Source organism: Panulirus ornatus, chromosome 47 (assembly GCF_036320965.1).
Source record: "Panulirus ornatus isolate Po-2019 chromosome 47, ASM3632096v1, whole genome shotgun sequence".
Lineage (NCBI taxonomy): Eukaryota > Metazoa > Arthropoda > Malacostraca > Decapoda > Palinuridae > Panulirus > Panulirus ornatus.
The window spans coordinates 19,996,390-20,022,044 of record NC_092270.1 but is presented as its reverse complement, the minus strand read 5'-3'; the positions used below and the strand labels follow the sequence as shown (position 1 = coordinate 20,022,044).

Here is a 25,655-nt window from a genome sequence, read left to right as displayed (position 1 = left end):
TATCAAATTTGTGTCATTGTGATATCAATGTTATATACCAATTCATCAAATCAGTTTGCAAATCTAATATACATCATACATGACAGCAAAAGTAAAGAACATGTAACCCTTGAGCTTCAGAGTCCTACCCACTCTCTGGGACCTACTTTAGACTGAAGATAAGGAAAGGGCCAGTGCACTAATTTGATTTGAAGGTATCACTCCTCACAAAGCTTTCACTGCCAGCAACATATCAATTGCATTTAGTAATTGATTCTTTCCCTCCCACTTTATTTCTTTATGAAAAATGAACAAAACTGGTACTGCATCTATATATTCCTTACAAATTCAAACAGCTCCCGTCTAAATCACTTTTACTAAGAAAAAAGATTTTGACTGGAGCCGCATGATTTGGAGTAATTTTTTCTTTTCATCTATGTGTGAAAGTGGGGAGGACTATGAAGAAACTCATATAAATCAACATAACCAATGAAACGTCACTTAACTTCACTTAGCAGGTAACAATTCCAGTAAACGTGCACTATGCTTACTGTAATATGAATGTACCCTACTTCTGAGTACCTCAAGGAATGGCTGTTTGAGGTGCTATCTGTTTTTATTACAGTTTTTGCCAATTTGAATGATCCTCCTCATTCATACATGTATTTAGTATATTTTGACTGTAGGAATGAAAATCTAATTAAATCTGACCAGCTAGAGTAAGTTAAATGGTAATTCTCTGGATTAGGGACGTCATGTTTCTAGATGACAGAAATCAAAGAAATTTTCAGAAATGAATCATTACAACAGGTGAAGGTAACATAGTGTATGGGAGTTTAAGTGTAACATCTGTAACTCCATCAATCTTAAGTTTTCATTAAATGGAAATGGATTTGAAATAAGAGGGAAATTATGGAGTAAAAAAATTGTAGATTTGATAATGGACTGTCATGTGATGCATTTGAAACACTTTTGCTCAAATCTTGCAAATAGTAAATGAACATGAGGGACATACACGGTATCCTAACATCAGTTTGAAAGGTGACTGTCCTGTGGACAGATGAAAAAAAACATTCACCTGGTGCTTATTTGGATTCCACAGAGCTTTACTAAGTTTGTATATTGATATAAGAGGCAAATGATGCTGTAATAATATACAAAAACTTGCCTATAAAGTACAGACTGCAGAGAAGCCTATTTTCCTTAATATTCATTCACTCCAGTAAATACTACCATGCCTCAACAGATAAATCTAACAATCTGAGTTCTGCAAATACATTGGTTGAGTTCAAATGTCTATATCAATTTAGAGCTCAAACTAATGCTTATGATAGCTATCCTGTACATGGCCAGCTTCTTCTATCTTTTCAGATATCTGAACTCACCTCTTATATTATAAACAAAAGAAATTGGCAGAGATTAACGTGGTAACGTACGTGTTTTACCAGAATACGTAGTAACATTGAGATCACAATTGCACTTTAAATATTGAGTGAATTCTATTTGATTTACAAATTTTACGTTATAGTATTATCTTACCCCACACGTTCCTCATCCTCATGAACCTACCACAAACACGGTAATCAATATTGAAAAAGTTTTAAAGGGTAGTAAAGCAACATCCCGTACTCTTATCATTAGCAACATCTCATACGCTTACTCCGTAAAGTAGTAACAAAGATTCTATAAGAAAAAAATAAGATATCAAACATATTAATGTACTGTCTCTGTTCCAGATTTTTACCCATGCAACTGTTTTATGAGGGTTTGGGCATCATGTTTCTTAACAATGTAGTTTGAATTGTCCCACCTTTACTTTCCATTTTTAGAATTAGGTGACAGTAATATCAATAAATGCTTCACAGTTAACTAATTATTTAAACCAGTCTTGCAAGATTTCTATCGTCTTATAGTTATAAATGGATGGGATAAGAAAATTATGGGATTTGTGGAGTTAGTGTACAAGTGAAGGACAGTCTTGTAGAAATGAGCAGAACCCAACAAAGGTTATATATTTACTTCATAAATTGTGGTTGGCTTTATGAACAGTAACTTGCCTTTTGATTTTCTGATCACCTCTCTCACATGAGTCTTTCAGCTCACACTTAACGTTCTGTACCATAAGAAAAGCAAGAAAAATAACTACAATTTCTCCAACTTTTCTCATGGTGACATTCTTTTTTTTATATATATATTTTCTGTCAGGAGTAAACCAACACGTGCTACTCTATAACCTAGAGAGACCAGCTGCACCAACTTTGTTTACACTCTGCTCCTGTCATGACGTTCGGCACCTGAATCCGGTTTGTAGAACCCGTCATTACTAATTCTTAAAACCAAAATTTTGCACTTTGCATCAATAAATTTAAACATTTTCGTGTCATTTTTCATTAAAAAATATCCTCATTAGCGATTGTTTTCTGGTGCTTCTAGAATAATTCAAAATCAAATTCCATTTCGATAGAATTAATTAAAAGCACAAGCCTTCCACAAGAGCAAAGCAAGGGTGATTGCAATAGCTTACAATGGGACCTAAACAGAGTCCAAAGCTGGCCTGAAACGTGGCTGATGAAATTTAATCCAAACAAATTTCAAGGAATGGGAATGAGACAAAACGAAATAAGGCTTTTTTTTTTTTTTCTTAACCCAGCCCACGGGTCATAAATCTAAACACTATCTCATCATTAAAGTTTTTGTGAGAACCTTTTAATTGCATTTACACTAAATATTATATAAATATACAGATATGATAGACATTACAGTATTGTAATGCCGTAAGAGAGGCATTAGGGTCAGCATGACGTCACGGCCCGGCACCAACCAAAACACACGCTTTGAGTCACACAGGTGGTCACTGACACCTGGGCCGCTGGCCTTTAAATGCCAACAAAGACATATCCGCCGTCAATCCCACTGGAAACCAGTGTCGGCCAGACGTCTGGGGGTCATAAGTTTAGTAGTTGACTATCAGCCAGACGACAGAGCCCGGCATTAAAGAAATATCTGCCCTCCTCCTCACGGGCGGCTAGTGTCAGCCAAACGTCAGCGACCCAGACTCCGTTACTCACACTGGCGAAAAGCCTCAGACAGACGTCAGAGCCAGAACATCCACTAACAGCCAGACATAAGAGCCCAGTCTCAGCCCAAACATCTACATTGTGGTGTAGCAGTCATAGGTCACTATGGAGGAATCTGACGATGATATTGTTCTTGTAAAGGATGTTAATCCCGTCGGCTACATAGCTGGTGGCGATTTGGATTACAGAAAGAGGCCCCGACCAAGGTAAGGTTAATGTACGGTTTAGAATATTGATTCTATTGGTAAGATCATGTAACTACTGTCCTTGTTTGAACAGTACAGGAGATTGCTTAAACCACCCAACCTTATATTAACACAATACTCCTTTATGTATTTTCTAAAACTTTCCTGCTCATCCTCTTGTTCTGACCTTTTTTTTATTGCCTGTCTCACCAAGAACTCTTACATTTTTGATATGGATGTTTAAACCTTTTAATTGAAGTCTTTGGTCTAAATGTGCTTTCTGTGGTGATTGGAGATTAATTTGTGCCAACACAAATACACTTTCTGCAGCGAGAGGGTTAATGCAACACTTTCCCTGATCACCATAGCCCTCTTTCCTCACAACATATCAGTGTTGAAAAAGAATAGGATGTAGATAATGCACCTCTGGTCTCATTCTCTTTTGAAAAGAATTTACATCTGAAGAAGGCTTCCACGTTCCTCAAGCTCATAGCAGTTTACGTGATGGGAAATTTCCAAGATGTGTATTACAGTGATATCAAGTATGTTTACTATGTTGCACATAAAAGTTACATATCCATCAAAAGAGATGAGGAAGTTGAGAGGAGTTTTAGAGAAATTGGGTTTCAGAGGAAGTAAACTTAAACACGTTATGTCAGCCTCACTGGTAAATCTTGTCCAGGTCTGAGGTTACAGAGGAAGCTGTGATAAGAAAAAACATTCTAAGTAAGAATTGATGGAGAGGATATGAGTTAAGTGGAAAAGGGCAGTGCTGGCTTTATAAAGTCGTGAGAAGATGGGGACATATTAAGTAGGGATGGAGCAGATATGAAGGAAACGGAGGAGTGCAGTGTCAAGTTGTTGGCATATTAGTAAATTACAGAGGTATAAGTTTGTTGAGTATTCCTGGGAAATTGTATGGGAGGGTATTGATTGAGAGGGTGAACAGCATGTACAGAGCATCAGATTGGGGAAGAGCAGTGTGGTTTCAGATGTGGTAGAGGATGTGTGGATCAGGTGTGTGCTTTGAAGAATGTATGTGAGAAATACTTAGAAAAGCAAATGGATTTGTATGTAGCAATTATGGATCTGGAGAAGGCATATGATAGAGGTGCTCTTGAAGGGATTAAGAGTATATGGTGTGGAAGGCAGGTTGCTAGAAGCAGTGAAAAGTTTTTATCAAGGATGTAAGGCATGTGTACGAGTAGGAAGAGAGGAAAGTGATTGGTTCTCAGTGAATGTCGGTTTGCGGCAGGTGTGTGTGATGTCTCCATGGTTGTTTACTTTGTTTATAGATGGGGTTGTTAGGGAGGTGAATGCAAGAGTTTTGGAGAGAGATGCAAGTATGCAGTCTGTTGTGGATGAGAGAGCTTGGGAAGTGAGTCAGTTGTTGTTTGCTGGTGCTGATTTGGGTGAGAAACTGCAGAAGCCGGTGACTGAGTTTGGTAAAGTATGTGAAAGAAGAAAGCTGAGAGTAAATGTGAATGAGAGCAAGGTTATTAGGTACAGTAGGGTTGAGGGACAAGTCAATTGGGAGGTAAGTTTGAATAGAGAAAAACTGGAGGAAGTGAAGTGTTTTGGATATCTGGGAGCGGATTTAGCAGTAGATGGCACCATGGAAGCAGAAATGAGTCACAGGGTAGGGGTTCTGGAAGCGTTGAAGAATGTGTGGAAGGTGAGAACATTATCTTGGAAAGCAAAAATGGGTATGTTTGAAGGAATAGTGGTTCTAACAATGTTATATGGTTGCGAGGCATGGGCTTTAGATAGGGTTGTTCGGAGGAGGGTGGATGTGTTGGAAATGAGATGTTTGAGGACAATGTGTGGTGTGAGGTGGTTTGATTTAGTAAGTAATGAAAGGGTGAGAGAGATGTGTGGTAATAAAAAGAGTGTGGTTGAGAGAGCAGAAGAGGGTGTATTGAAATGGTTTGGTCACATGGAGAGAATGAGTGAGGAAAGATTGACAAAGAGGATATATGTGTCAGAGGTGGAGGGAACAAGGAGAAGCAAGAAACCAAATTGGAGGTGGAAGGATGGAGTGATAAAGAACTAGAGAGATCAGGGCCAGAACATACTGGAGCATGAAAGACATGCACAGATTAGAGTGAATTGGAACAATGTGGTATACTGGGGTCGATGTGCTGTCAAAGGACTGAGCCAGGGCATGTGAAACGTCTGGGGTAAAGTGTAGTAAGGTGTGTGGTGTCTGGATTTTGAAAGGGAGCTGTGGTTTTGGTGTATTACACATGACAGTTAGAGACCAAGAGTGAGTAGATGTGCCCTTTTTTCATGTTTCCTGGCATTGACTTTCTGACACAGGGTGGTGATGCCATTTCCTGTGGGGCATGGTAGCTCTAGGTATGAATGAAGGCGAGTAAATATGAATATGTACATGTGTATATATGTATGTTTATGTGTGTATATGTACATGTGTGTGTGCATGTATGTTCATATGTGTGTATATGAGTGGCTGGGTCTTTCTTCGTCTGTTTCCTGGCGCTATCTCACTGATGCGAGAAACAGTGATCAAGAATGGTGAATAAATGAATTATTAGTAGTAGTAGTTTTAACATCATTCTATTATGATATATTTTTCTCTTTCACTTCAGACTTGCAAAGAAAAATTCAAAGAGCCTGTGGGTGGCTTACCTGCTTTGGTTGTTTGGTGGCTGGTGGGCTCTGCACCTTCTGTATTTACGGCGTGACCGACAGGTTAGTCAATACCTTTACGGTTTAATCAAATAATACTTGTCCTTCCTTTTGTATCAGAATATGACTTTTGAGAGAGCAGCAGAAAGAAGTTTGTGATATGGTACATAGAAAGTGAGAAAATAGAGAAGAGGCACATCATAAAGAATGATGAAAAAACATATTTTCAAGAGAATACAGGAGGCCCCATACTAATGAGTGGGTGACCTATGAGAGCCCATGCTTATGAATGATCTCCAAAAAATCAATTTTTAATTCCTAGCCTGCCTTTTTTTTTTATGAAGTAATGAAAAATATGATGTTTTGTTAATTTACTTCAGAATACAATAGCTAATATATTATTACAGTTAGGTATAGGCATTTACTCTAGTTTTATGCTTTTGGAACAATGTGGTATACCAGGGTCGACGTGCTGTCAATGGATTGAACCAAGGCAAGTGAAGTGTCTGGGGTAGACCATGGAAAGTTATGTGGGGTCTGGATGTGGAAAGGGAGCTGTGGTTTTGGTGCATTATACATGACAGCTAGAGACTGAGTATGAACGAATGTGGCCTTTGTTGTCTTTTCCTTGTGCTACCTTGTGCACGTATGGGGGGAGGGGGTGTCATTTCATGTGTGGGAGGGTGGCGATGTGAATGAATAAAGGCAGCAAGTATGAATTATGTACATGTGTATATATGCATATATCTGTGTATGTATATGTATGTATACGTTGAAATGTATAGGTATGTATATGTGTGAGTGAACGTTTATGTATATACATGTGTATGTGAGTGGGTTGGGCCATTCTTTCATCTGTTTCCTCATGCTACCTCGCGAATGTGGGAGACAGCAACAAAGTACAGTACAATTGAATAAATAGAATACGTGTATATGAGTGGATGGGCCATTCTTCGTCTGTTTCCTGGTGCTACCTTGCTGATGCGGGAAACAGCGATTAAGTATAACGATAATAATGATAAAATGTACACTTGTATGTGTATGCCAGTGTGCTGTCAGTGTACTGGACCAGGGCATGAGGCATCTAGGGTAAACCATGGAAAGGTCTTTGGGGTCTGGTTGTAGATAGGTAGCTGTGGTTTTGATGCATTACTTATTATAGCATGAGAATGGATGTGAGCAGATGCAGCCTTTTTTCATCCGGGAAACAGTGATCAATTGTGGGAAAGATTATTGTATATATATATATATATATATATATATATATATATATATATATATATATATATATATATATATATATACTTGCATTTTCAATGCTTATTGTAAAGATAAAAGGGATCCCTGGGGAAGGAACTGAGTATGTACACATGTACATACCTTGCCTTCCTGCTCCAAGAGTCCTTTTTATCTGTATGTGACTTCTGCAGGACACAAGAAGCCAGCCATGTCCTCTGGTCAAAACCACAGGTCATAAAGTATTATGATTTTGAATGTGTGTATATGTTCAGCAAGTGCAGGATAGTTGAGTCGTGAAAGCTAGGTGTATTTTATGTGGTGGTTACATTTTGGGTATGAAGTGTCGTGGAATATGTTGAAATTGTGCTGTAGCATTGTAGTGATGGGTAATCTCCAGAGTGTGAGCGAAGAGTGTAACTTGCATTTGTCTGGGGAGTGTGGTCGCTGATGGGTGTATTTATTGTGGGTTGGAGTTTCAAACTGAGTTAGGAGGTCACTTGTTGAGTGCTTGATGGGGTATTTCACTGTGTATGTGTTTTGTCAGTTATAGTTGGGTTTAAGGCATTTGTGAGTAGAGGTTGCTGAAGAATTGGGCAGGGGTAAGTCTTTTATTTCTACTTGGGGGTTGGTGGTTAGTTATAGGGTAGTTTGGTTGGGATGGGTCTAGTGATGTTGCATGAGATTAAGTGCCAAGCATGTAGTTGTGGAACTGTATAAGGAGGATCAGTTTCATGGTGAAGATGTTAAATGTTTGTGGGGGCATTACTGGGATCTGCCTCCAAGAGATTACACTGTGATTGAAAAGTTACCTTTGGTGAGGCTGCATCATTGGAAGTAACATCTTGTCATTGAACTTAGCACTCCAAAGGAGTCCACATTTCCCTGCTACTGGAAGTAGCACGCACAGCCTTGGGCTGCAGGTGCCTATAGAAAGAGGTTCCAGGTAACACCAGGACTCTTTTATAGAAATTGTTTTTGGGTAATTATAGATGCAAATAAATGAAATATATATATGTGTTACCTTTGATGAGGCTTTATCACTGGGAGTACAGTTCATTTAAATAGGATTGGAGTTAGTTTTGTTATAGAATGAAATACTTGCAGTAATATTGTCTTTATTTTCCTCCTTTCAGTTGTGCATACTAGCTTATGGAATTATTAGGTGAATGTTCAGATCATGATTGTTAAGTTTTGTTTTGGTTACTGAACTTTGATTTTGCTTTGATACATGGTGATGTGATTGATCAGAGAAGATACTCAGTTGATACATCTTACCATGCTTTGAGTGAATGAACCACTGAAACCTATACAGTGTGAGAATAGTGCCTTCTTTGAATATGCACTTTTTAAAGATTTATGATTTTTTCAGGCATTCATTTGGTTAACTACTTTTGGCGGTTTCTTTGGTGTTGGAGTTGTACGGGATTTCTTTCGTATTCCATCGTATGTGAAAGATATTAATGAGGACAGCCAGTATATAGCAGATCTAATAAGCAAGATGAAAACTAACAGAAAGGTAGGTTTGAAATTTCAAGAATTTCCTTTTTTTCTTCAGTGTGAGTCAGATAATATATTTGGTATTTTGTGTACTATTGTAGGGCAGATTTTTTTCGTCCAGGAGGATATACTGTTGTTGCACCTACAATACGTATCATGTCAAGCAAAAGTTTTTTGCTTCAGTTCAAATGTTCTTTCTTTTATTACAATAACTACAAGTCTGTTTACATTAAGTAGATTGAGTGCATGCAACTTTTATTGATGGCCAGACTTTAGATCATCTATGTAACAATGTAGGGCATAACCCTTTTTTTTTTTTCTTTTTTTTCATTCGGGATATACTTTTCACACCTGCACCAAATACATTATCATGTAAATTGATAAATACGTAAGGTTTTTTTTACAGTATTTTCGAATCCAGTTGACTTCACATCACAGGTTGAGCATCCCATATCTGAAAATCCCAAATCCAAAATTCTCCAAAACCTGAAACTTTTTGAGTTGCAACATGACGTTACTAGTGTAAAATTCCATACCTGACCTCACTTTCCCATGCTGGGCTCTGATGCTTTGAGGTCATTTGTGTATTATGATTAACTACACTTCCTCACTTGTAGACAAGGTCCTATAAGTACTGATGGAGCACATGCTCAATGGGGCTTAAGACACCTTTTCAGCTGTGAAAATAGGTGTACCCACGAAGTTACCCTCTTTACCACTATAATACCCGTGAGACTTGATTTTTGGTGCTGAAACTTACGTGAATATATTTAGATAATCACATTTCACATGCCCACTATCTGGCAGTAAGGTGAATTTACTTGAAGTTCCACTCTTACCTTATTAGGCTGTTTAATGTCAATGGATGAGCCTGCAGTGTCATATGACTGGCTAAGTGTATTTTGCTGAGTTTATTCAGAATAATAAAATGCCCTTTTTTTAATACATTTGAATTTTTCAGCTTGCAACCTTTATTTGGGACTCTTACCAAGTGCCTTTAATGTTTGACACAAGAAGGCAAATGAGTATTTTTTAAATATTCAAGAATGTGTCACCTCACAAAGGGATGGGATGAATTAAACATTCATATAGTTGCATATTAGGAAATCTTTTAAGATGTTTTGCATTATAAGCATTTATATAACATTATTATAGTCATTCTTATTTCACCACAACAGCCACCATTCAGTCTGATGCGGTTTGTGGGTCAGATCTTGGTAGGAAACCTCTGGAGTGTTCTTTTGGTTGCTGCTGTACCCAATGAAGAAGTATTTGGCATAAAGTGGACTCCTCTTACATATTTGTCACCTGTAGGGGCAGCTCTTGGTAAGAAGATGTATATTTTTCATGTAGTAATTTTACATTTTGGGTGGTGATACCCTTAGCTTTCCTTGAATATTCCAAGTATTTAAGTTCCTACTTTTTGTCACTTCTTGAAAAGACAGAGATAACATCGCAATGACAAGTATATATGCTGAAAACCTTTGCTGTAAGATTTGACAAATAGACATTTAAATCATTTACCAGATTGTTACAGTAAGTAATATTTGTTTGAAAGATTTACGTAAGTATTATCCACTCCTGATGGTTAACCACAATTCATCTTTTGGAAGATTTTCACACCCCCTTCCCTTTTCACCTTCCTATTTTCCATGACTCTTGCAACTTGCACGCCATCTCACATCCCAAGTAGACCACATCTGACTCCCTGTCATCTAACAGATTCAGCTGTTCTTCAAAATACTCATCCCTTCTCTTTGCCTAATTCACTTCTGCATTTGCCGTCCCCAGTGTAAGCCTCGTTAGTTTCTTCATTCTCCTCACATCTTTTACTTCCTTCCAAAACATTTTCTTAACCTCTCATAACCCATCTAGTGACTATTGGAAAACCTGGTTATCAGTGTATGGACAAGAAGTATGAGAATTTGAATCTCATACACTATAGCCACAGTGACCTGAAGATAAGAAACTGTAATATATATGCAGCATCCCTGGTGAGTGGGTTAAGAAGTTTTCATACCCGACAGTCACCAAGTGAGGAACGATGAAAATCAACTAAGATGGATGATTTGTAATGAAAGTGTTCATAAAAGACAATATGATGAAGCAGTAAAGGATGGAGAATAAATCTGTGTAAAAAGGTTTATTCAAAGTGCATTTGTGATTATATGGGGAATGGAAATATGACATGTTACCCTATATTTATTATTATAGGGGAACTGGAAGTATGAGATGTTAACCTATATTAATGACAAAGGAAAGTGGAAGTATGGGATGTTAAGGAAAGTGGAAGTAAGGGATGTTAAGGAAAGTGGAAGTATGAATGTTAGCCTATATTTATGATTATAGATGTTAGCCTATATTTCAATTATAGGGGAAGGAAATGGAAGTATGGGGTGTTAGATTATATTTATGATTATAGGGGTTGTGGAAGTAGGTGTTAGCCTATGTTTATGATTATAGGGGTAGTAGAAGTAAGTGGTATTTGCCTAGTTAAAGGGGTAGTGGAAGTAGGTGGTGTTAGTCTAGTAAAGAGGAAAAAGATTATTGATAAAGCGTATGGAGAGAGTGAGGGAATGACTAGAAGTGAAGCAGACCCAGAACTGTGAGTTCTCTGACAGGTATTTAAAAAATATCCTTTAAATACCTGTCAGAGAACTTACCCTCACAATTTTGTGTCTGCTTCACTTCAAGTCATTCCCTCACTCCCTCTATACGCTTTATCAATTATTTTTTCCCCAAAAATAGATTAACAGCACCTACTTCCACTCCCCCTGCACTGGGCAACTGACTTTAAAGTAGAAAATGTTACTTAATAAATTTAGAGAAGTAAAGAGAATGATGTAGATCAATGTGAGCTTTATACTTCTCTTTGTATATCTTTACTATTTTGTCCAGAGGGGTAATTGGAGAAGGATATTCATAATATGAGTTATAGGTGGATGAACAGAAGAAAAGTTTCCAAGATAGGAAATGAGTATTGCATTCAGCAAGTGATGAAAAGATTACATGGTTCCTTTAGCAAGGATGGTTTATAGAAACTAAAGCAATGTAGAGTGTTGAAAGTCAGGCAGATAGCCAAATCTCAGTATTGTAATTAAAAGTAACGATATGTACAGTTTGTAGCATTTAGTATTAATGTAATGTTAGATGGTGAACTGTTTCCAACTGTGAAGTGGCTGATTTTAAAGGAAGTAAATGGGTAGTTAAATGAGTGGATAAAAATGGGATTGCAGAAGTTAGAGATGCTATTATGAAGGGAGTCATTTATAAAGATAGAGAAGCACTGACGTTGTGTAGATTCATCTGGAGAATGGATGTAGAAAAATTACAAAAAATACTTGTGATTAAACAGGTATTGAAAGACCATAGGTTTGGAGGATGGAATGAAGATGTTAATTTGGGGGAAGATTGCTATTATGTAACTATAATCATGGTGTGTGGAGGAAGTTTTGCTTTCATTTTTTATGTAAAGTGGGAGTTGTTCAGAATAGCAATTGATAGATGTGTAATTTTTCATTTTAGGTTGTCAGAATTCATATATGTAGGAAAAAGTATGTAATTTTGATCTTTATTTACCTTTTCTTGTAATTTCTTATAAGTATGTTTATCTTATTTCATTAATAGCTGTGTGGTACATTGGCAATATTGGTCATTCACAAGGAGAGCTGAAGTGGGCTATGATTGGAGCCCTTGTTGTTGTGCCATTCTCAGTATTCCATCCACCTTTCTCTAATTGGAGTTCAATTCTTTCTGCTGTTCTCTTTGACTGGAAGGGCAAACAATGGCAAAGGACTCCTTCTCCTAAGATTTCTTTATGCAAGTAAGTCACTGACATTTGTTTTCAAATACCCTTGTGTAAATGATAAAGATTGTAACTATTATGATGTGACGTTGTGATCAGATAAGCAAGTTTTATTTTCTTTGAAAAGAAATTTTTAAAGTAAAGTGTAGTTATTATTTTTATATTATTTTTTCCGTTAATTTTAAAGGACTGCTGAATATGTGAAATTATAGGATGTTAGATGTGCTGTTTGAGAAAAGATGGCTCATGGCTTGGTGAAAGGATGAGGTGCTAGTGCAGTATTAAGTGCAGCAAATTGGAAGATGTAAATGGGTCAGCAGTTGAGACTTAAGAAAAGAGATGACTGCTGTTGATTGGTTAGTTAGGCTGCTTGACATTTATATGTCCCAAGGTGATGCGTAAAATGACTTTTTTAATAAACCTGTGTAACACTAATATAAAGGCAAGGAAAAAGAAAGTGATTCCTCATATTACAGAGATATAAGTTTGTTGATTATACTTTGTTTGGAGTAGGTAAGGTAAGTGACAACACTTAACTCACATAGCTCATTCTTCATGGCTAGATTTTCCTGGAGTGAGCACTGTGCACTAGCCCTACCTTTTGGCTAATGGGAGGAGCAATAGATAGCAGTAGTAGATTTAGAGAGGAGCTTTAGGTAGAATAATTGGGTAGAAGTAGCAGGCAGAAGCATTACATAGATATCTTAAGTTGTAGTAGTCAGTAGGAACGTTAGGTAGGAGCCTCTGCAAACACTGCGCTAGAGTTGCCCTCTGCTAGTGGCCTGTTAAGAATGAAGGCTAAGAAGCAGCACTGGAGTCCACTAGTTATGGAGACTATTACTGTGGCCACCCCCTTGAGGGAGCTCCAGTTGGAACAGGCATAAAGTTATGGATAGATAGGTAAGGTAGGTGATTGTGAGAGCAGTAGCACACACAAAACTTCTGACTAGGGATGAGCAGTGTAGCTTCAGGAGAGGAAGAGAGCATTTGGACCAGGTGTTTATCATGAAAAATTTTGTGTAAGAAATACTTTGAGAAAGAGAGCAAATAATGTGTGGCATTCAGGGATCTGGAGAAAGCACTAAGAAAGAGTTGACGAAGAGGCCTTGTGGAAAGTGTAATGGATATATGGATTTAATGGACTAAATAGAGGAGATTTTCCTTGGAGAATAAGGTGAGTAAGAAAGGGGAGGATAGATGGTTCTCTGTGGAGGTGGGTGTGTGTCAAGGATGTTTGGTGTCACTGTGGTTGTTTTATATGTTTACAGATGGTGTGGTGAGGAAGGAAAATGTGAGTGAGGAGTGGGTGTGCAGTATGCTGGAAATGGAGAGACATGGGAGGTAGAATAGTTGCTGCTTACATATGTCACAGCTTTGGTGACCCACTTGAGATGGAAATCCCAGAAGCTGGTGACAAAGTTTGGGAGAGTGGAAGAACAGAGTAGGTTGAGAGCAAATGTGAACAAAAGTGGAAGAACCGAGAAGGTTGAGAGTAAATGTGAACAAAAGTAAGATGACGAGGTTTAGCAGTTGGATGAGACAGGATGATTTAAGTATAAGTTTTGATAGAGTGAACTTGGGGAAACTGAGATGCTTTAGATACCTGGGAATAGCTGGGCACCAGATTGAACCATACTAGTTGAAGTGAGTCATAGGATGGAAGAGGGTGCTTAGATCTTGGTTGTAAAAAGGAGCATGTGGAAGGAACAATCACAGGTTATTCAAGCAAAGATGGATGTATTTGAAGGTACAGGTATCCCTCACTATATGTTAGAGATGCATTCTTGGATAATGCAACAAAAGCAAAAATCTTTATGATGAAACCATTTTTACTTTAGGTTACAATACAGTAAAGAGAGTATGTTCCCAAGATAGATTTCTTGTCCAAATTTTTGCACCAAAATATGAATACTATATTAAAAAACATACAGAACAGTATTGATACTTTATTAGTCTTCAGTTTTTACCAGATATCACACAAAATGGTTCAGGATTTTGTGTGTCAAGGTTGTTAGGGATACAAAGCATGATGGAATTATGCAGACAAAGGGCCAGGATTGCCTGGCCTCTCATCTGCAGATGGAGATAGATGAACACTTATTGCTTTTTGTAGATTAACCATCATACTTATTGGGACATCATGTAGATTTGATATCATATCCGGACATTCAACATTTGCTCCAAGTTACCCATAGCTTAACACCTGGTTAGAGTGATGTTATTTGCACTTAAAGAGTGCCACATTCTTAGCATATTGTCTCTTATTGTTTAGATCTTCATGAACTGTTCTCAGTGATGTAGCAGACAAGCCAAGAACTTGATGTTTTACTCCACATTCACTAGCTTTTCAAGCTTTCTTCTTGCCAGAATTACAGCATACAGATGGGGATTGTATCACCACTTTATAACCAGTGTGAGAGGGGAGGAAAGTGGTACAAGTAACCTTGGTAATGCAAAGGTGGGCAAGCAGTACTTTTAAAGCACCAGCAGTAGCGGTATAATTTATGAAAAGTGCAGCCGTTAGCAGTAGCAGTACTTTTTATTATTAACCATTTGAGTCCACCTGGAAGGTAGTAGTAGTTGATAGGCAGCCATTGACCAGTTAGGTATATTACCAGTACTACCTACCTGGGTATCAGGTGGGTTATTGGCATCTGCTTAGAGCCAGCACTTTATTGGTTTTCAAGTTGCACTCCTCTGACCTAGTTACTTGTCTTTTCTTTCTGCCTCATCAACATTTTACCAAAATGATTTTTTTTCTTTCGAATTTGGGAAATTTTGATTATAACTGAATTTGTTTTGTGGTAATTATAATTTTAATGTAATTGTTATTCCCAAATGTACTGAAATGTAATTGTAATAAAAATGGAATGTATCTGTAATTATTTATTTATTTATTTTATTTTGCTTTGTCGCTGTCTCCCGCATTTGCGAGGTAGCGCAAGGAAACAGAAGAAAGAAAAGGCCCAACCCACCCCCATACACATGTATATACACACACGTCCACACACGCAAATATACATACCTATACATCCCAATGTACACATATACACAATGTACACAATGTATCTGTAATTGTAATTTAATTTTTAAAGCATGTTTGCTCCAACACTGGTCATATGTACAGGTGGTCGTAAGTCTCATAGGTTGTAAGAAGGGAAGAGCTTTTACCTTTAGTTCTTTGTGTGCCCCTACCATTTAGCACATAATTGATGCAATGACTTTCCTTTCTGGCCCTCAGAATTCACAATTTTGATTATTTTTCATGCATGGTCCCAGTTTTCTTTGTCATTGAGGTAGCGCCAGGAACAAAGAAAGACCTGCATTCATTCTCATCCTTTCTCTTGCTGTCATATGTAATGCACCCAATCACAACCAGTTCCCACAGACTTTTCCATGGTTTCCTGCAGCCACTTCACATTGCCCAGTTCAGTCCATTGACAGCATGTTGCTACATGGGTACCAAGTGGGTCTATTTACTCGATACTGTGAATGCCTTTCATCGTCCTGCATGTTCAGTACATTATGCAAGTCAGCAAGAGTGTGGTGGATGTATGCAAATGAGGCCATTTCAAAACTGTGTTCTATAGATATACCTGTAATTCTTCAAGTATGCTACTTAAATTATCAGCATACTAATTGTTTGGTTTTCTTTTTACAGGAGACTGATGAATTTATCAGCATGTCTTTTGCTCTTCAGCAGCTTGTGGATCTCTGCCTTATATTTTAATGCTACAGTCACAGATGAGCATGGAGAACGCATCAAACTGAGAGATGCTGCCAAGAACTTCCTGAACTCCCCCATGTTCCTTCAGTTTAAGGAGAATCTCAAAATAGTCATCAGTGATGCTATGAAAAATGGATGGGGCATTGCTTGGACAAATTTTGTAGAACTGCTTGACCCACATGGGAAAAATCATGCCCTAAAGGTACTTTATTTTCCTAATAAAAGAGTATTTTGAGAAATTCAGTGGAAGGCAAATGAAATTATGTGATTTTATTCAGATGATAGATTAGTTAGGTCATATTATCTTCATTTTTTTAACATTGTAGTCTCCAGTCACAGACAGGAGTCCACACCACGGCTGGGCCTTACTCATTGGGAAAGACATGAGAGGATAGAGTTGCAATGCTTCGAGGTGTTTGGAAATCATTTATCAAAACAACCTACCATTGAGATGCAAATGGCCTCACAGTAATCTTGTAATCCAACAGCTTCCCGAGTATTTTGTGGTCTACCTAGTGGTAGGGGCACATTAGTAGCCAGCTTTTGGGAGCAAAAAGTGGTAGAGGATGTGTGGATCATGTGTCTACTGTAAAGAATATATGTGAGAAATATTAAGAAAATCATGGATTTGCATGTTGCATTTATGGATCTGGAGATGGCATATGATAAGGTTGATAGAGATACTTTGTGGAAGGTCTCAAGAATATATGGTATGGGAGGTAAGGTTCTGGAAGCTAAGAAAAGTTTTTATCCAGGGTTTAAGGAATTTGTACAAGTAGGAAGACAGAAGAGTGATTGGTTCCCAGAGAACATTGGTCTGTGGCACGGTAGCATGACATCCCCATGGTCGTTTCATTTGTTTATGGATGGGGGGATGGTTAGGGGGGGGGGAACTGCAAGAGTTTTGGAGAAAAGGGCAAGTATTCAGGCTGTTGGGGATAAGAGGGCCTGGGAAGTGAGTCAGTTGTTGTTTGCCGATGATACAGCACTGGTGGCTGATTCGAGTAAGAAACTGCAGAAGTAGGTGACTGAGTTTCAAAAAGTGTGTGAAAGCAGAAAGTCGAGAGTAAATGGGAATAAGAGCAAGGTTATTAGGTTCAAGAGGGTTGAGCTACAAGTTAGTTGAGATGTAAGTTTGAATGGAGAAAAATTGGAGGAGGTGAAGTGTTTTAGATATGTGGGAGTGAACTTGGCAGCAAATGGAACCATGGAAGTGGAAGTGAATCATAGGATGGGGGAGGGGGCGAAGGTTTTAGAAGCTATGAATGATATGTGGAAAGAGAGAACGTTATCTTAAGAGAGCATAAATGGGTATGTTTGAAGGAATGGTGGTTCCAACAATATTATATGGTTGCAAGGTGTGGGCTATAGATAAGGTTGCGTGGAGGAGGGGTGTATGTATTGGAAATGAAATATTTGAGGACATTATGTGGTGTGAGGTGTTTTGAGCGAGTAAGTAATGAAAGGGTAAGAGAGATGTGTGGTAATAGAAAGAGTATGGTTGAGAGAGCAGAAGAGGGTGTGTTGAAATGGTTTGGACATGTGGAACGAGTGATTTAGGAAAGGTTAACAAAGAGGATACATGTGTCAGAGTTGGAGGGAACAAGGAGCAGTGGGAGACCAAATTGGAGGTGGAAGGATGGAGCGAAGAAGATTTTGAGCGATGGACGGTGAATGGTGTGCACGGAATAGAGTGCATGGGAATGATGTGGTATATGTACTGGGGTCGATGGGGTGCCAGTGGACTGAACCAGGAACTTGAAATGTCTGGGAGAAACCATGGAAAGATCTGTGAGACCTGGATGTGAGTAAGGAGCCGTGGTTTTGGTGCATTACACATAACAGCTAGAGACAGTGTGAGCAAATATGGCCTTTTCTCGTCTGTTTCCTTCCACATATATTGTCTTTATCACTCTTCGCTCATTTTCTCCATATGTCCAAACCATTTCAACGCACCCTCTTCTGCTCTCTCAACCACACTCTTTATTTCCACACATCTCTCTTACCCTTTCATTACTTTACTTGATCAAACCACCTCACACCACATATTGTTCTCAAACATTTCATTTCCAACACATCCACCCTCCTCCTTACACCCTTATCTATAGCCCATGCCTCATAACATACCCATTTTTGCTCGCCGAGGTAATGTTCTCTCCTTCCACACATTCTTCATTGCTCCAAAAACCTTTGCCCCCTCCCAACCATGTAACTCATTTCTGCTTCCATGGTTCCCTTCGCTGCTAAATCCACCCCTAGATATCTAAAACACTTCACTTCCTCCAATTTTTCTCCATTTGAATTACTTCCTCTCTAACTTGTCCCTCAACCCTACTAAACCTAATAAACTTGCTCTTATTCACATTTACTCTCAACTTTTTCCTTTCACACATTTCCAAATTCATTCTCTAATTTATGCAGTCTCTCACTCGAATCAGCCTTTAGAGCTGTATCATCACCAAACAACAACTGACTCACTTCCCAAGCCCTTTCATCCCCAACAGACTGCATACTCACCCCTCTCTACAGAACTCTTGCATTTACCTTCCTAACCACCCAATCCATAAACAAATTAGATAACCATGGGAACGTCACACACCCCTGCCACAGACATTTACTGGGAACCAGTCACTCTCCTCTCTTTCTAGTTGGTCCTTATATGTAGTGCCAGTATGCAAAAAGTAAACTTGCTAAGGTTAGCTTGTGGGTTAGAAGTCTGGTTCTCTGGTTACATTGGCTGAGAATGCTGAAAGGATGCAGTTGGGGATCTTGGGGGTGTACGTTAAGCCAAGTAGGCAGAGGGGCATTGAAAACTCCTGATTGAAGGTTATTGTTCATATTCTGTTGAGTGTTTATTGTATGTTGAATGGTATAGATGAATGGGATGTTATTGTGTACAGGTGTTATGAACTGATTTTATGAATATAATTATCTGTGACCAAAGAGGAATATATAATTGGTTGTGGGTATTTTTTTTTTATTTATGAATGGAATTAAGTTGTGTGCTAAATTTACAGAATTTTCTAATTTTTTTTACTTAATAAGTAGGCTGTGAGTGCATTTCATTATCACACCACTTACAGATAGATGCCTGTATGTATATACACACACATGTACATACACCACATGTCGGATTCAGGTAGGGCGTCTGACCACCTTGACCACATGTAGGTTTAAAGACATAGCCACTGGTTTCCCAGTATTTTTTCGCAATGTCTCAATCTCAACTTGGTTGAGGGTAGCATTGACAGTCAATAAGGGCTCTGATGGTGAGACAAATATGTTGATGGACATTAACCTCGATGTAGCTGAGGGGGCTGGATGCCCTTCCTGGATTTGATAGGATTTGAATCTGACCTGTGTTATATATACATCTGTCTATCCATCGACATAGATGCCAGTATTCAGCTTAGATCAGTATTGCAGCTTGTAAATTTTGCCACATTTCTTTGTCATGGAAACCCTCTGCAGTATTGTTCTATAGATGATATAAATTCATTAAAAAAAATTTTCTCAGGTTTTAGGTCTACAAAAAAATGCAAGTCAAGAAGAGATCAAAGCGACTTACAAGAAATTGGCTAAAGAATGGCACCCAGATCGGTAAGTCACCAATTAAAGCAAAATAATTTTTTGCGGATGAGTTTGTTCTGATTTTAATACCTCATAGTCTTTTCCCACCTTGACAAGATAATGTCAAAAACAGTAGCTGAGCTTTATAGGACAAAAATCTCTGCTCCTCCGTGAAGGGGATATGCTGGAAGGGGGATTTTCCCACTCTTCTTAGTCACCTTCTAAATTATTTATTTATTTCTTTATTTTGCATTGTTGCTGTCTCCCGCAATAGCGAGGTAGCGCAAGGAAACAGACAAAAGAAATGGCCCAACCCACCCACATACTCATGTATATAGATACATGTCCACACACGCAAATATACATACCTATACATCTCAACGTATACATATATATACACACACAGACATATACATATATACACATGTACATAATTCATACTGTCTGCCCTTATTCATTCCCATCACCACCCCACTACACATGAAATAACAACCCCCTCCCCCCAAATGTGCACGAGGTAGTGCTAGAAAAAGTTCACACTCAGTCTCTAGCTGTCATGTAATAATGCACCGAAACCACAGCTCCCTTTCCACATCCAGGCCCCACAGAACTTTCCATGGTTTACCCCAGACGCTTCACATGCCCTGGTTCAATCCATTAACAGCACGTCGACCCCGGTATGCCACATCGTTCCAATTCACTCTATTCCTTGCACGCCTTTCACCCTCCTGCATGTTCAGGCCCCGATCACTCAAAATCATTTTCACTCCATCTTTCCACCTCCAATTTGGTCTCCCACTTCTCCTCGTTCCCTCCACCTCTGACACATATATCCTCTTGGTCAATCTTTCCTCACTCATTCTCTCCATGTGACCAAACCATTTCAAAATACCCTCTTCTGCTCTCTCAACCACACTCTTTTTATTACCACACATCTCTCTTACCCTATTATTACTTACTCGATCAAACCACCTCACACCACATATTGTCCTCAAACATCTCATTTCCAGCACATCCACCCTCCTCCACACAACTCTATCCATAGCCCACGTCTCGCAACCATATAACATTGTTGAAATCACTATTCTTTCTAATATACCTATTTTTGCTTTCCGAGATAATGTTCTCAACTTCCACACATCGTTCAACACTCCTAGAACTTTCGCTCCCTCCCCCACCCTATGATTCACTTCTGCCGCCAAATCCACTCCCAGATATCTAAAACAGTCACAAGTACTTTTTCAGGTCCCATCTGAACAAACTTTACATTTTTCATTTACAATTGTTTCTCAGGCATGAAGATAAGGAAGCAGCTCATGAGAAGTTTATGGAGATACGAGAAGCCTATGAGAAGCTATCGGTTTATGAGAATCGAAGAAGCCAGAGGAATAAACATTAAGAGTATGTTATGCTCAAGAGGATGTATATATCATAGTATGATTAAGGAATTAGTTTAGTAAATTATATTTTGAGATGTATCTTGTTGATTACAGAACACAACTTAGTAGAGATATTTACTTTAGAAAATTTTCATGACAGTTATTTACTTCAAAAAAGTTTCCAGTGACATATTTCCACTTGTTATATATGATGACTAGTGAAAAAATTATTATTTCATAGATATTTGGTATGATGTGTTTTCATACTGTAATGGTTAACATATGATGAGTGGTACTGTACTTTGTTACAGGTTTGTATGATGTATGCTTTTCACACCTGTAAATAATTTCTACACCAGTTTTTTCTACTTAATAGCACAAGAATTGTAGGCTTATGGAGAATGAATTAAAATATTGGATGGCCATCTTGGCACGAATTAAACTTGTCTTGTTTAGTATTGACTTTTTGTAAGTCTTCAGCCTTTTGACCATCAAAATAGTATTTAGGGATTTCTTTAATTGTTTCTGCATGATTTTTCCTTTGGAAAAAATCTGGCAAGTATACGATATCATTTTTCTCTCTGTTTGGGGATTGGTAGTTGGTTATGGTTTTTTTTTTTTTTTTTTTTTTTTTTTTTTTTTTTTTTTTTTTTTTATACTTTGTCGCTGTCTCCCGCGTTTGCGAGGTAGCGCAAGGAAACAGACGAAAGAAATGCCCCCCCCCCCCATACACATGTACATACACACATCCACACACGCAAATATACATACCTACACAGCTTTCCATGGTTTACCCCAGACGCTTCACATGCCTTGATTCAATCCACTGACAGCACGTCAACCCCTGTATACCACATCGCTCCAATTCACTCTATTCCTTGCCCTCCTTTCACCCTCCTGCATGTTCAGGCCCCGATCACACAAAATCTTTTTCACTCCATCTTTCCACCTCCAATTTGGTCTCCCTCTTCTCCTCGTTCCCTCCACCTCCGACACATATATCCTCTTGGTCAATCTTTCCTCACTCATTCTCTCCATGTGCCCAAACCATTTCAAAACACCCTCTTCTGCTCTCTCAACCACGCTCTTTTTATTTCCACACATCTCTCTTACCCTTACGTTACTTACTCGATCAAACCACCTCACACCACACATTGTCCTCAAACATCTCATTTCCAGCACATCCATCCTCCTGCGCACAACTCTATCCATAGCCCACGCCTCGCAACCATACAACATTGTTGGAACCACTATTCCTTCAAACATACCCATTTTTGCTTTCCGAGATAATGTTCTCGACTTCCACACATTTTTCAAGGCTCCCAAAATTTTCGCCCCCTCCCCCACCCTATGATCCACTTCCGCTTCCATGGTTCCATCCGCTGACAGATCCACTCCCAGATATCTAAAACACTTCACTTCCTCCAGTTTTTCTCCATTCAAACTCACCTCCCAATTGACTTGACCCTCAACCCTACTGTACCTAATAACCTTGCTCTTATTCACATTTACTCTTAACTTTCTTCTTCCACACACTTTACCAAACTCAGTCACCAGCTTCTGCAGTTTCTCACATGAATCAGCCACCAGCGCTGTATCATCAGCGAACAACAACTGACTCACTTCCCAAGCTCTCTCATCCCCAACAGACTTCATACTTGCCCCTCTTTCCAGGACTCTTGCATTTACCTCCCTAACAACCCCATCCATAAACAAATTAAACAACCATGGAGACATCACACACCCCTGCCGCAAACCTACATTCACTGAGAATGTTTGCATGAAAAGGGTTTGATGCTCTTTAAAAAAACCGAGTGTCAGTATTGAAGGCAGACTAAGTTATTTTTTTCTTTTATCTGAAAGGTTAAAACAAAAGAAATATTGTGAATTGTATATGTAATAGGTATGATTTAACTGGAACTGTAAAGCAAGTTACTACATAAAGAAAACTAATTCCGTTTTACAGGAGACTAGTTAAATTCCAGTTTAGGGGCCATCTTTTTTCGTGGCTGGATGTACCATCATAATAGCAGTAGAGTATCTTACCAGTTCGCAGGAAATGTTTCATTATGTTATGTTTTACTAAGAGTAAGCATAGATAAAGGAGTTTCATAACAAGAATACCACCATTTCTGTATGTAAGGAAAAACATCACAATTTATTTGAAGGATGGTAAATTTATATACCATATGTGAATAGGGTTTTACTATATCATTGCTTATTGCTTTTATTGATTGTAATGTGCACTTATCAGTGACATATCAAATTTTATAGATTTTTCTGCAAGTTATTGTTGAGTAGTGAAATCCTGGTTTGTAAACTTACTTTGTCTGTTGTTTAAAATTTGGTATATTATGCTCTTGGTCACGGTGCTGGTATGTCTCCATTTACTTTTCTATGGTAATACAGAAATGGTTGTTGAATTGGGCTATCAGGAGAACAATATATGAACTGTAAATTTTTTCTTGGATTTTTTTTTTTAAAGATAGTTTGAATGGAGAAAAACTGGAGGAAGTGAAGTGTTTTAGATATCTGGGAGTGGATCTGGCAGCGGATGGAACCATGGAAGCGGAAGTGGATCATAGGGTGGGGGAGGGGGCGAAAATTCTGGGGGCCTTGAAGAATGTGTGGAAGTCGAGAACATTATCTCGGAAAGCAAAAATGGGTATGTTTGAAGGAATAGTGGTTCCAACAATGTTGTATGGTTGCGAGGCGTGGGCTATGGATAGAGTTGTGCGCAGGAGGATGGACGTGCTGGAAATGAGATGTTTGAGGACAATGTGTGGTGTGAGGTGGTTTGATCGAGTGAGTAACGTAAGGGTAAGAGAGATGTGTGGAAATAAAAAGAGCGTGGTTGAGAGAGCAGAAGAGGGTGTTTTGAAGTGGTTTGGGCACATGGAGAGAATGAGTGAGGAAAGATTGACCAAGAGGATATATGTGTCGGAGGTGGAGGGAACGAGGAGAAGAGGGAGACCAAATTGGAGGTGGAAAGATGGAGTGAAAAAGATTTTGTGTGATCGGGGCCTGAACATGCAGGAGGGTGAAAGGATGGCAAGGAATAGAGTGAATTGGAGCAATGTGGTATACCGGGGTTGACATGCTGTCAGTGGATTGAATCAAGGCATGTGAAGCATCTGGGGTAAACCATGGAAAGCTGTGTAGGTATGTATATTTGCGTGTGTGGACGTATGTATATACATGTGTATGGGGGGTGTTGGGCCATTTCTTTCGTCTGTTTCCTTGCGCTACCTCGCAAACGCGGGAGACAGCGACAAAGTATAATAAATAAATATAAATAAATAATATGCATGGGATACATATAAGGCATTACATGTAAAATTAAGGTGGACTCGCCAAATTTAAGTTTTAAGAGCACTTGTATTAAAGTTTTCTTTATGAAAATAGCCATAAAAATAATTAATACTCTGGAAAACCATCATCTACAGCTGCTGTTTCATCAACACTCTCATGTAAACCATTAAGGTCTGCTAAAAATACTAGAAGTAAAACCAGGCCCTACAACAGTAGCAAAAGGTTGCTTGGTCATACAGCTGATGTACACAGTGCCAGTGTTTTGTTTACACTGTGCATCCATCTTTTTCCTTTTCCATGTATCTACGTTTTTAGGGACTTCCGAGGGTAGCCTGACACTCCAAACTGTACTTTACTATCAGAACTCATATTTTTTTTTTTTTGTTTCATACTTGATCACTGTTTCCCACATTAGCACCAGGAACAGACAAAGAAAGGCCACATCTGCCCACATACATTCTCCAGCTGACATGTGTTATGCACCAAAACCATGACCCACAGACCTGCCCATGAATTACCTCGGATGCTTCACATGTCTTGGTTCAGTCCACTGACAGCTTGTTGACCCCAGTATACCCATTTGTTCCAATTCACTTTATCACATGCGTGCCTGTCACCTTAGGTGTGTGTTGGAGGGGGTACCTAATTGCTGGCCAAGGTGGGCTCACCCTTGTTTCTTGACCAACACCCTTCTAAAACATGGGAAACTTCTGGTTGGTAAGGGCATACCTGCAGGTAATGATGACTGTAGCACATTAGAATATGGATAGGCCTCTCTGATTCCATAGAATACTAATTTGGGTGACCTTGAGAGATTTGCCCTTGTTGCATGTATCACTTCATATGTTATCAAAATTATGGTTGTATGTCCATTTGTGGAATATCCAAGAGTGAAAATTGAAAAATATTGACTTCAAACATTACAAAAATGCCTCGGCACCATTACAAATTGTTAAACAACTGGCAATATTACATCCCTTCAAAAAACTTATGTTTGTTTCATCAGCTGTACAGTGACTTGATAAAAAGTTACCTACTTTCCTGCATGCGATTTTAATTGGCAATATATCTTGAATATATATGTAAATATCAAAATGTTCATATGTTATTTGTTATATTAAAAAAATTAATGAAGTACATGAGACTTACCGTAGGTCAATTGAAATGTGCTTCAAATTTTATGAAGCAAATCACCTCTGCTAGAAGGGAGCTTTCACATGAGATACGCTTTACCGC

General features: G+C 38.6%; 2 protein-coding genes across 3 annotated transcripts in view; one reads left to right on the top strand and one right to left on the bottom strand.

Annotated features, from left to right (window-relative positions):
* Positions 1-2,257, bottom strand: part of O-fut2 (O-fucosyltransferase 2) — a 40,644-nt gene extending 38,387 nt beyond the window's left edge. Inside the window, exon 1 of one of the 2 annotated variants that reach the window (XM_071689913.1) lies at positions 2,037-2,257. In XM_071689913.1, coding sequence (XP_071546014.1) covers positions 2,037-2,146 — 110 coding nt within the window. In that variant the 5' untranslated portion in view covers positions 2,147-2,257. Of the gene's footprint in view, positions 1-1,998 lie in introns of both variants that reach the window. The other variant, XM_071689914.1, reaches the window with a different exon arrangement.
* A 538-nt stretch (positions 2,258-2,795) lies between these two features.
* On the top strand, positions 2,796-21,562 carry wus (TM2 and DnaJ domain-containing protein wurst). Its single transcript, XM_071689912.1, has 8 exons — positions 2,796-3,262; positions 5,851-5,953; positions 8,499-8,645; positions 9,805-9,952; positions 12,254-12,449; positions 16,093-16,360; positions 19,676-19,758; positions 21,022-21,562. Exons 1-8 carry the CDS (start codon positions 3,162-3,164, stop codon positions 21,125-21,127), a joined length of 1,152 nt encoding a protein of 383 aa, XP_071546013.1. The 5' UTR covers positions 2,796-3,161; the 3' UTR covers positions 21,128-21,562.
* The last annotated feature ends 4,093 nt before the right edge of the window (positions 21,563-25,655 follow it).